This window comes from Arachis hypogaea, chromosome 7, assembly GCF_003086295.3.
Source record: "Arachis hypogaea cultivar Tifrunner chromosome 7, arahy.Tifrunner.gnm2.J5K5, whole genome shotgun sequence".
Classification (NCBI taxonomy): domain Eukaryota; kingdom Viridiplantae; phylum Streptophyta; class Magnoliopsida; order Fabales; family Fabaceae; genus Arachis; species Arachis hypogaea.
The window spans coordinates 14418159-14429453 of NC_092042.1; the positions used below are offsets into that span (position 1 = coordinate 14418159).

The following is an 11295-nucleotide window of genomic DNA, read 5'->3' on the forward strand; positions in this document are numbered from 1 at the left end:
AATAAATTCACAATTTTTTTTCATTTTGCATTCTAATATTCGATGAGATTTTTAATTTTTTTAAAAATTAAATAAAAATTATTGGGTGAGATTTTTTTATTATTTAAATTAGAAATTTCTGGATGCGATTTTTACCCTAACGCTTATAAAATACTAAAACGTACAATTATTTTTTATAAAACATCATTTCTTCTATCATAAGAAAATAATTTAAGTCGTTATTATTGTTATTATTATTTTAAATAGTGTTCCTGAAAATTCCTGTGTAGTGTGGAGCGACAAAAGTCTGATTGGACTTATGTAACTCGAATATCTATTGCCCTGTAAAACTGGTTACAATAATTTAATAATTTCCATTATATGATGAACAATTTGAATGAAATATTTAACTACTTCTCTGTGCATGTCGGGTAAAGACCCCTTCATCCCATAACGCGTCAAAAAGAAGATGACACGGAAAAAAGAAAGACAAGAATTAGATAGGGTAGAGACTCTACTTTAGATTACAATTTACATTAACAAAAAAGTTTAAATAAAGAATGTTTTAGTTAAAAATATAAACTAATAAAAAAATATTCTTAACCTATATATTTAGCTTCTAAATTAAGAATGTTAATTAATTTTAGTAAAATTTAAAAACAAAAGAATATTATGTATAGATACATATACATAAATGTGAGCTATATATCAGGTTAACATTCATATTAAAAAATATATATTTTGTATTCTAAAATTTTATTAAAAATATATTTAGATTAAATTTATTTTTAAAATAATTTTATTTCAAAACATTTTTTTTATATTCCATTTATTGCTGAAAAAAATAGAGAATTGATATAAGTAAGAATATTTTAAAAGAAAAAAAAACTAAAAGGTATCTTACGAATTAAGAAAATTTAAACTATTTTTTCTTTTACTTTTTAACGCATTGACTTATTAAAAGAATTATGTTTTCTATTCAAAGTTTTTACTAGTAAATAGTAATATCCTTAATTTTTTTTCTTAAATACTTGTTAACAAATAAACAAACAATGCCCTTAAAAGAATAACAAGTAACAAGTCGTGAGCATAAAAAAATTGCATTCACTGCACCCAATTTGTGCATTAAATGAGAACCCCCAAAACAGTGCCTCTGAATTAGTGTTTTCTCCCCTTCGGTAACATTGCAGTTGGAGTAATAAAACTCTCATTAATTATGTGCTTGATTTAAAAGTCGACACTCCAAGAGAAAGCTAGAACAAAGTTTGTCATCTACGGTGTCAGCAATTAAAGTAAGCCAGAAAGGGGTTTAGTTCCCAATATATGAGTTAATGCATGATCCCATATTGTTTATGCTATACTTAATTATTAATTATATATTACTATCTTGATTCAGCCTAGGGTTTTGGAAACCCTAACACCACCTTCCACCGTGGTCAATGCTCTAAGGCTGCGTTAATTTGGAAGAGAGAGTGAGGCATAAAAATTGAAAGACACAAATGGAGAGATTTAAATTAAATTAAATTTTTGTATTATATTTAATATAAAATATATTAAATTAAATTATCTCTTAATATTTTATTTAATTTAAAATAAATATAAAGGTAGAATAAAAATAGTTTTTAAAATATTTTTAATTATTAAAAGTTATGATTAAATTTTGTTTTTTTTTTTAGAAATTTCGGTCTTTTCTTGTTTTCACTTTGTAGAAGTATTGATAAAGGGATTAAAATTTTGATAATAATGTTAGAAAAACAAAAAAAATCAGAACTTATCTTATTTATCATTCATTAATTATTACAATAATTAATAAATAATAAATAAGACAAATTCTAATTATTTTTGGCTAATTTCTATTAATTACCAAATATTTTAACAAACATTTTATTATACTAAATTTTAATTTTAGTCTCTAGCCCACCAACACAATACCAAGTTTCAGTATCTCAATCTCAGATTTACTATCCGAAAACAAACACTACCTAGTGAACTTTCAACTACTACATACAAATATTATAAATTAGTTCTTAAGTGCAAAAACTTGAAATTAATTATGATTGTTCTCCAAATTTAAGTTAGTTGAGTGTTCAGCTAATTTATTTATTTAAATAAGTATTAAAAATTTAAATTTTATATTATAAAATGACATACCTTAAATAAATTTTAAATTCAGAGTGAATTAGTCCTCAGCAACATGTTAGATTAATTAAAAGATGGTTGCTCTCTTTATTATCTCAACATTTGATTTGGATATTTTTGATGTCTCAACAAGTTTTTTTATTTGATAATTCTCAAATTATTGACAATAATATTCTTCTTTTTCTTTTTTTAAATTATGCTTATGAATAGAGTGAGCACAATAAAATATACAAATACAAATGAAAGATGCCTTCCAAAAAATTAATTTTAGTATTGTAAAAATTATTTTTCTATTAATATTAAAATAAATTATTGATTTTTTATATATGTATATAAACCCTAAAAGGAAAGATAGTACAAAACAAAATAGATACTCCTAATTAGCCTGGATCTTATAACAGACAAAGGGGGGAATATTAATTTATTTGAAAAGGTTTTATACGATTAATTAGATACATTAAATTAAGTATATATATAAATATTATATAGAGACTACTAGCTATAAGAGAAGAAAACAAAAACCCCTTTGTGTGGGTCTCTCACTCTCAGTGAAGTCAATCGTTTGGTGTTTGTTTCTTTGTTGTTTTTCATTATAGTAGCTAGCGATGGAACAATATAAAATTCCAATATGCCATGAGAATTTGAAAAGTTGTAACAACATAAAAGTATGCTACTATAGCTTGGCAAGTTGGCATTCCCATTTAAGCAAGGAAATGAGACACCATAGAATTTTATTTATCACTTTACATAGAGAATAATAATAATATAATATAATAATATTAAAAAGAGTGAGATAGAATTGAAGAAGAAAGAGATATGGTGGTAGCGAAGAGAGTGGGGGAAAAGGAATCACACATGAGTGTGTCCTTTTCTGTCTAATATTTTTTATCCCTTCTTCTACGCAGAGGGGAAATCCATAGTCACCCTATTTTTTTGTTGGTACAATTTTGTGGGATCAGAGGTAAGATATATTAACTTCACTTATATTTCATTTATTATCATGTTATAATTATTTTTGAAATATAAATATCAATGGTAATAAATAAATTATTTTATTTATTAATTGAGACTATATTAAGATAGTAAATTTTTTTCTCTTGAAATTAAATAGAGAATTTTCTATTAACATAAATTAGAAAAAATATAAAGTCTAAAAGTGCTTAGGAGTTTGTTAGTAGAAAAAAAATTTCAGCATCTTTTCTAGAACTCAAATCCAAATGTTAATAAAATTACTAGTAAATATTTTTATATTTTTTTACTGTATTTTTAATTCCACATGTCAAGTATTATTTTATTGCGAAATTAAGTACAAAATAGATAATTTAAGTGGAAATGTAGCTTCTAAATAATATATACCTACAGAAACAAATAAAATAAGACAGCTATTTTTTTTAATATATTATATTGATGTTGTATGTTAATTGTTCTCTCCTCTTGTTCTAGTGTCATTTTCCGAGATATACCATGGAGGAAAACAAAACCGAAACCCAAATCCACCTGTTTTTTCTTGCCATACCTTTCTGGATTTTTTTTTTTATCTTTTAATAATTGTTGTCAATATTAATTAATAAATAAATAAATAAAATAGATAAGAATGAATATAATAATAATTGGTTCTACCTCACTCTCACTGCTGAACAACAGTTCCCTAGCTATCTATCTATCTTTTCATTCTTCTTCTTCTTCTTCTTCAATTCAATTCAGTTCGTTCTCTCATGTGTCATTATTTCCCTTTACTACACTCATCACAATCTCTATCTAACTTTCTTGATGATGATGATGAGCATGTTTGTTTCATGCTTGGTACTACCCATTGCTAATTATATTAACATTATTCCCTTACCTTCTTCTTTCTAAATTAATTACCTTCGTCTTCTCTCCTTCTCTCTCAAGTTTTGCATCTTTTTCAGAAGAAAAAGAAAGAAAGAAAGAAAGAAAGAAAAGCAAGAGAGAGAATCTGAGTATGTATAAACAAATCACACTTTAACTGCTTCTTCCGCTTTAATTTGTGAGCATCATCTTGTGTGATTTGAGTAAAGCTAAAAAGAAGATGCCGTTAGAAGGGATTTTCATGGAAGCAAGTTCATCAACCACACCTACCCCTGATCTTTCCCTTCAAATAAGCCCTCCAACTATCTCTTCTTCTTCATCTTCTTTGATCTGCAAAGGTAGTAGTAGTAGTAGTAGTAATCATCATAATAACCATAATAATAATAATAATAACTTCCCTGAGCTTTCTCTTGGAAGCAATTTCATCAATTATTCAAATAGCAGCAGCAGCAGCAGTTATTATAGAGCGATTAGCGGTGCTCATCATCACATAAATTATGGAGGAGTTTCACTTCTTGATGCATCTGACGGTGGAGGAGTGTTAAGAAGGCCAATCAAGGGTATTCCGGTGTATCACAACCGTTCGTTTCCCTTCATGGCAACATCATCATCACCGTCAACAATGGAATATTCTAGAGAAAACAACAAGGTTAATATGTGTTCATATCACCACCACCAATACATGATTCCTTCTTCATCACCATCATCACTACCTAATAATAACAGTAATTACTTTATTGGACCCGCACCTTCTTCTTCTTCTTCTTCTTCGCCGGCTTTGGATCCAATCACAAGGCTCACTGCCTTCAAATCTCATCATCATCCATTGCACCATCATCATCATGAAGTACCACCATCGCATCATCATCATCATCACCATCATCATGGTGGGTTTATGATGCGATCCAGCAGGTTCTTGCCCAAGCTACCAACAAAGAGGAGCATGAGAGCGCCCAGAATGAGGTGGACAAGCACCCTCCATGCCCGATTTGTTCATGCTGTTGAGCTTCTTGGCGGCCATGAAAGTAAATTATCTTTCTTTTTTTCTTCATCAACCACTTCCCCTACCCTATTTTTTTTATGTTTATTATATCATTTATTTTAGGGATTCTTTTCCCCCTAAAAACTCTTTTGGAATTGACTTTTTTTTTTTCCAGAATGAACTTCGACCATATCATCTAAATTTCTCACACCACCACACCATTTTTAATAACTTTAGAAAATATTATATTGTATTAGGTGGGTGTTTATTATTTTCTTGTTCTTTTTTTGTTCCCTTTAATTTACCTTCTACTAAGCCTTTTTATTTAATTAGGGGTAGCTAATATATGATGAATTATTATTATAGGAGCAACTCCAAAGTCAGTTCTTGAACTCATGGATGTGAAGGATCTCACATTAGCCCATGTCAAAAGCCATTTGCAGGTATATATGCTCGGTTAATTAATTTTTAAATTAAACAGATTTTAGGTCATATTGTAAAACTATTTATTTTTATACTTTTATGTAATTTTCAAATAATACTCTTTTTTTTAAATAAGATATATTATATTAAATATTAAATATATTCTAAAAACAGGTCTACCGCTCATGTTGGGCGGTGTGTTGGTGTAGAGCACGGTAACCAATGAAGCTAATATATAATGTGGCAGTGGGATTCAATTATTTTATTTTTAAGTTGAATTGTTTGAATTTAAAGAGCGAGTGAGAGTAGTAACTAGTAAGGGAAGGGAAGGAAGGAAGGAAATTAAGACTTTAACTTCTGAGACTAGCAGACACAGAAACAGGTTCTGCTTTGAGTGAGAGAGAGAGAGAGAAGAAGAGACAAAAGTCATCATTTAGCAATAATAATACAGGGTCTCATTACAATCTTATCAAACATCAACCTCGTGATTAATGAGGTTTACCCACACAACCCCAGAAACCCAAACCTATCCTGTACATAATATCACTCACTCACTTGACTCATTCAGATACCAAATGAGGATTATTCACCTTTTTTTTTTAATTTTATTATAATTCATTCTTTTCTTATTTATTAATAGTTTCTTTTATGTTTTATCTCTATTTTTATTATTTTTAATTTTTTAATTAGATAATAAAAAAATATTCTAATAAAAAATAATTTTTGTTTATATATATAAAAGATATAATTATTTATATGTCATTTTTAATTAATTTAAATTTTTTAAAAAAATAATATCATGACATAATAATAAAACTTTTATATATAATTTAAAAGTCTAAAATTCGATGTTTAATAATTCTAAAAGAAAAAAAACAAAATTAACATAAGATAAATAAAAAAATACTTAAGTAAAGATTTAAATAAATCTAAAAAAGATTATTTAAAATTGCTATTTTTAAATTTAAATTGGTGTTTTATTTGTAGATATTTAATTTATAACAGTTGTAAATTTGTAATTTTTATTTCATATTTCTTACTTCTGACTTAAGTTGATGTATGCCAACTATACAGATAGTAGTATTCTTCTTATGCATAAACTCATACATGTCTTCTATTATTTTCCTACTTGCGTTACAAAATAGTTATGAAACAAGGCCTTATTATTTTATCTTTTAATATAACTTTAAATCAATATTAATTTGCAAACATTAGTAAAAGGCTTCTATAAAATGCCTCGTTTATGTGAGTGACTTGTTTTCCAGATGTATAGAACTGTTAAGACCACTGACAAGCCTGCAGCTTCTTCAGGTAATTCGGATTGCTTAATCTTCATTCATTTTTTTTTCTTTTCTTTTTTTAGCAGCCTTATAACTTTTCCTTAAGCACACTCAATTTTCCTTTTTCATAATAGAGTTCAAAATGTTTAAATAAAGGTAAAGAAAATCTCACTTACCTAGAAGTTACCTTAGGTTGTTCTTTTTTCAGTGTCTACATTTTTTTTACTATTACTTTTGAATTTCACAGCACCTGTTTCCTTTCTTTATTGTCTCTTACATCGAAAACTTACCACACACCCTTTAAAGGCTTTTCAAATAGTCATTACTCTGGTATCCACATTACTCAATAACAATAATAAATAATAATAATAAAAACTTTGAAGACTCATGCATGCACATTAAAATATTTATTCAACTATGCTAATAAATATACACTAAAATTAGTTGCTGAAGTAGAATATATATTTGAATATACTTAAAAAAGTGTACATTTTTTATGGTACTTTTATATATTCATATGTATTATATGCATGACATTAAATGTCATTCAAAGTCTTGAATTTATCTTGGAAGAGCATGTTAATTAATCCAACTCATTTATATGTGTAACTATATATTATATAGGCAATATATAATACCTGAAAATTAAAAGAAATTAAAATGCATATATACGAACAAATTAAAACATCATATGGGAATAATTTCATATTTGAGTCTCACGGCTTTTGGCCTGCATCCAATCAGATGGATCCGGGGACGATGACATGTCGCCGGTGGGCGGCAGCGGTGACTGTAGTGGCAGTCTCCGGCAATTTTCGGACCAAAGAGGGCGGCCGGATCGGTCATTATTGCAACAAGATATGGACTACTCTTCCACCACCACCACTCTATGGAGTAACTCTTCAAGGTACAAAATTACCTCATTGTATATTATTATCGAAAATGTTTGGTAATTAAAGAAAATCAACAAAAAACAGTCATAACTTGCTTTATTTAGTATTTATTAATTGTTACAATAATTAATAAATATTAAATAAGACAAATTCTGTCTGTTTTTTTTTTTCTATCTAACATTATCCTATTATTATACCAACCCCTGTTTAATTTCTCTTTTTAATTAGAACATTAATTCATTTCGAATAATGCTTTATATTGTGTCTCGAGAATGCAGCCTTTTATAGATATATTGTACTAAGCCTTTATTTTTGTCCGATAAAAACTCACTTTCATCAGATGGTTATACATATGGTGCATGCCATAGGCGGTTTAAAAATGGTCGTTAAAATTAAAGTAATATTTTTTATTATTTAATTTAACAATGTTTTTTAATGTAAAGATAAAAAAAAATTATCAAAATATAAAAAATATAACTTTAATTTTAACGATATTTATATAACTTCTGTGAGTATCACAATCATTAGCAGTATACATTTTATATATATAACTTGAAGTGTGATTGTGTATATATTTTTTTTTTAGTTTTTTTATGCTAGATTTGATTTTTTTAAAAGTTAGAATTCAATATTTTTACTTTTGCATGGTATTATTGATCATTTAGAAATCAATGCACCCACACGTACGTTCACCACCATATCAATTCTTCCTTGTGGAGAACAAAAACAGTTCTTGTTGTCAGCTTTTACTTTGCTTGCATGTGTTGGGTTGTTTTCTTACTTTTATATACATATACGATATATGATTTCTATGATTTCTAAGATAAAATAATTTTCGAATATCACATATATTAATAGACATAGTATAAGATAATAAGATATGCTACATTATTTCTCTTATCATATCATTAAATTGACAGATTTTGATATAAGTTTGTATTTAGAGACATTAATAAAAATAATATACCAAGAACTGAAAGAGATAAATAACAAGAAAATGAAAAAGATAAGCTACATTATGTTTTATGTGAGAAGGTAACGCATTTTGGTGCGTCCGAATTTGATGTCAAATAATGAAACCCATTTCTTAGCAATTTTCTTTTTCCAACTGATGAGATCTGTATATAACTTTGATACTTTGATAGGTATATAATGCAAAAGCAAAGCAGTAGCAGCTAGCAGCTGCATGCACTTTTTCTTTTCTTCTTTAGGTGTGTGTATATATACATTAAAATTAGTTATCAGTATAAAATAGATATTAAAAATAATTAAATTATATATATATTTATACATAAATATATTAATATAATTAATTTTAGTAATTAATTTTAGTATAGGAATAATATTTTTGTGTATATATATATATATATATATATATATATATATATATATATATATATATATATATATATGGGGTTGGACGAAAAAAGTCACATACTGCTTTTGATGTTTTACCTTAAAATGGTGATACACAAAAAATATCCATAGGTTCTCCTGGAGATTGAATAGGTGAATTGACCCTCTTAAAAGATGATACTACAAAATTTCCTTTACGTACACAAAGATTGTATATATTTAGAATATTGAAAAGTGAATAGGTTTGAATTACTTATACAGAAATATTAATAAAATGGATTCTAGTATGATTATATTATGTCATAGTAGTTATGGTGATTATATATTAAAATTACATTTTTTTATATTTGGTTAACGTTTTTTTAAAAAAATATTATTTAAAAATATTATTTAACAATAAAAAACATTATAATAATTATAATTACGATAATATAGTTATAATAGAATAATTTTACTAATTATTTAACTTATATATATATATATATATATATATATATATATATATATATATATAGTATGAAAAAGAAGTATCTAGCGTTTGCTTTTGTGTTGTCACTAAACAAATAACAAAAGCCGTCTAGACACGGTTCAAGAGATATAGCGAATAATAAGCGAGTGCATTTTTACATTTAAATTGATATATGATGATAAATCACTTTGTAAGAGGTATATATTAAAGGAGTGTATTTTTACATTTAAATTTTTAAAAAAAATAATTTTATAATATGACATCAGAAATTTTCACGACAAAAAAATTTAAAATTTGATTTTTGTTATTTTTGAAAAAGAAAAAAATAAGATAAATAGAAAGAAAAAGCTTATAAAAAATTCATACAAATTCTATTTTTTTCATAAAATAACGTGTTAAAAATATAATTATTTATATTTTTTTTCATGTCAGCTTAAATTTTTAAAAATATTAGTTTCATAATACAATTTAATATATGAATCAATGTGAATAATTTCCTTAAAGTTCTATCTGTCATTCCATGTCATTTCTTGAAGTAGAGCTTGCACTTTTTATAAAGGCTGGAAAAACCAGAACGCATGCACAACTTGTTTTCTTCCTTAATGTGGTATAGCTAGCCTCAAGTTAGTAATGTCATGTCACTATTTTATTTTTTTATTTTTATTTCATAAAGTTAAAAGATAAATTGAATAAAATTTAAATTGTATCCACTAAATCTAATCATGTGAATGGTGGTATGGTGCGGTTATTTTCCTAGTTAAATTTGATTTGTTAACAAAATAAAATAAAATTAGTTTACCTTATGAATACATACTAATTAATTTGTTTATGCTAGGTTGCAACTTAGATTAGCGGTAATAAATTCTGATAAAATATATATGATAGGACCCTTTTCATTTGCATGAATTTAGTTTTGGTAGTTAATTATATTACATGCTATGGTCTATAGAATATGATTACTGCTTTGATTATTAATGTGGCTTTTTGAATTTGATGGAATTGTTCAGTTGTAGAGAGACATGGCAACAAACTACATCTGATATAAATGGTCTAAGACAACCTATCTTACACTCTCAAACAAAATCGGGAGGGCAAAATAGTCATATTCAGGTACTAATTATATATGACGAATTAATACTTTTTAATTGCATTATGTAATTTTTTTTCTCAAAATTTTTGCATTGAAATAGAGAAAATTAAACCATAGTTAAGTTTTCCTATAAAAAACAATATGTGAGAAGAATAATAACAAAATAATAACCATGCAGGAGTGCGATTCAACGCAACTGAAGAACAATTTGCAAGGTTCTAATAATTTGGAATGCAAGAACCCATGCTTGGAGTTCACATTAGGCAGACCTGATTGGAATGGCAAAGAACAAGCCTAATTATATATTAATAATTTAATTTTGATCGATTAATTATGATTCCCTCATTCTCTTTTAATTTTATGCATTTTAATTATATATATGGAGAGAGTGGTGCCTAGGGTTCAGGATTCAGGAGATAAAAGAAAAAGTCATGCATATATATATTGTTCCTCCAGGAACTGTGTTCACTTAACGAACAATTTTGTTTATCTTATTATTATAATTATATTTATTAGTCATGCATATATATTGTTCACTTAACGAACAATATATACTTATTGTTTTCTCCCCAAATCTTTCTTTATTTCACTATTCCCCCTTTCAATATAGAACTCATCTCCACACTTATTATAGTGAAAAATTCATGCGCTTGCAATTTTAATCGGCACACACATTTTACTAGTGTATTTAATGGATTTTTTCTTTTAATATCAGCTTACAAAAATATACTGATAATTAACTGTACTGAACTATCTATTATTTGGTGTCATCATATGTGATATGCATATAAAAAAAAAAATAAAAGTTCCTTTTTTTTACATTAAATAATTTTTCTCTATCTCTCCGTATTGCA

General features: G+C 26.4%; 1 protein-coding gene across 1 annotated transcript; it reads left to right on the forward strand.

Annotated features, from left to right (window-relative positions):
• The first annotated feature begins 3741 nt into the window (after nucleotides 1-3741).
• LOC112702572 (transcription repressor KAN1) lies at nucleotides 3742-11015 on the forward strand. Its single transcript, XM_025753670.2, has 6 exons — nucleotides 3742-4973; nucleotides 5297-5373; nucleotides 6619-6664; nucleotides 7378-7540; nucleotides 10359-10461; nucleotides 10620-11015. The coding sequence occupies exons 1-6, from the start codon at nucleotides 4169-4171 to the stop codon at nucleotides 10737-10739; spliced, it is 1314 nt and encodes a 437-aa protein (XP_025609455.1). The 5' UTR covers nucleotides 3742-4168; the 3' UTR covers nucleotides 10740-11015.
• Nucleotides 11016-11295: the final 280 nt, after the last annotated feature.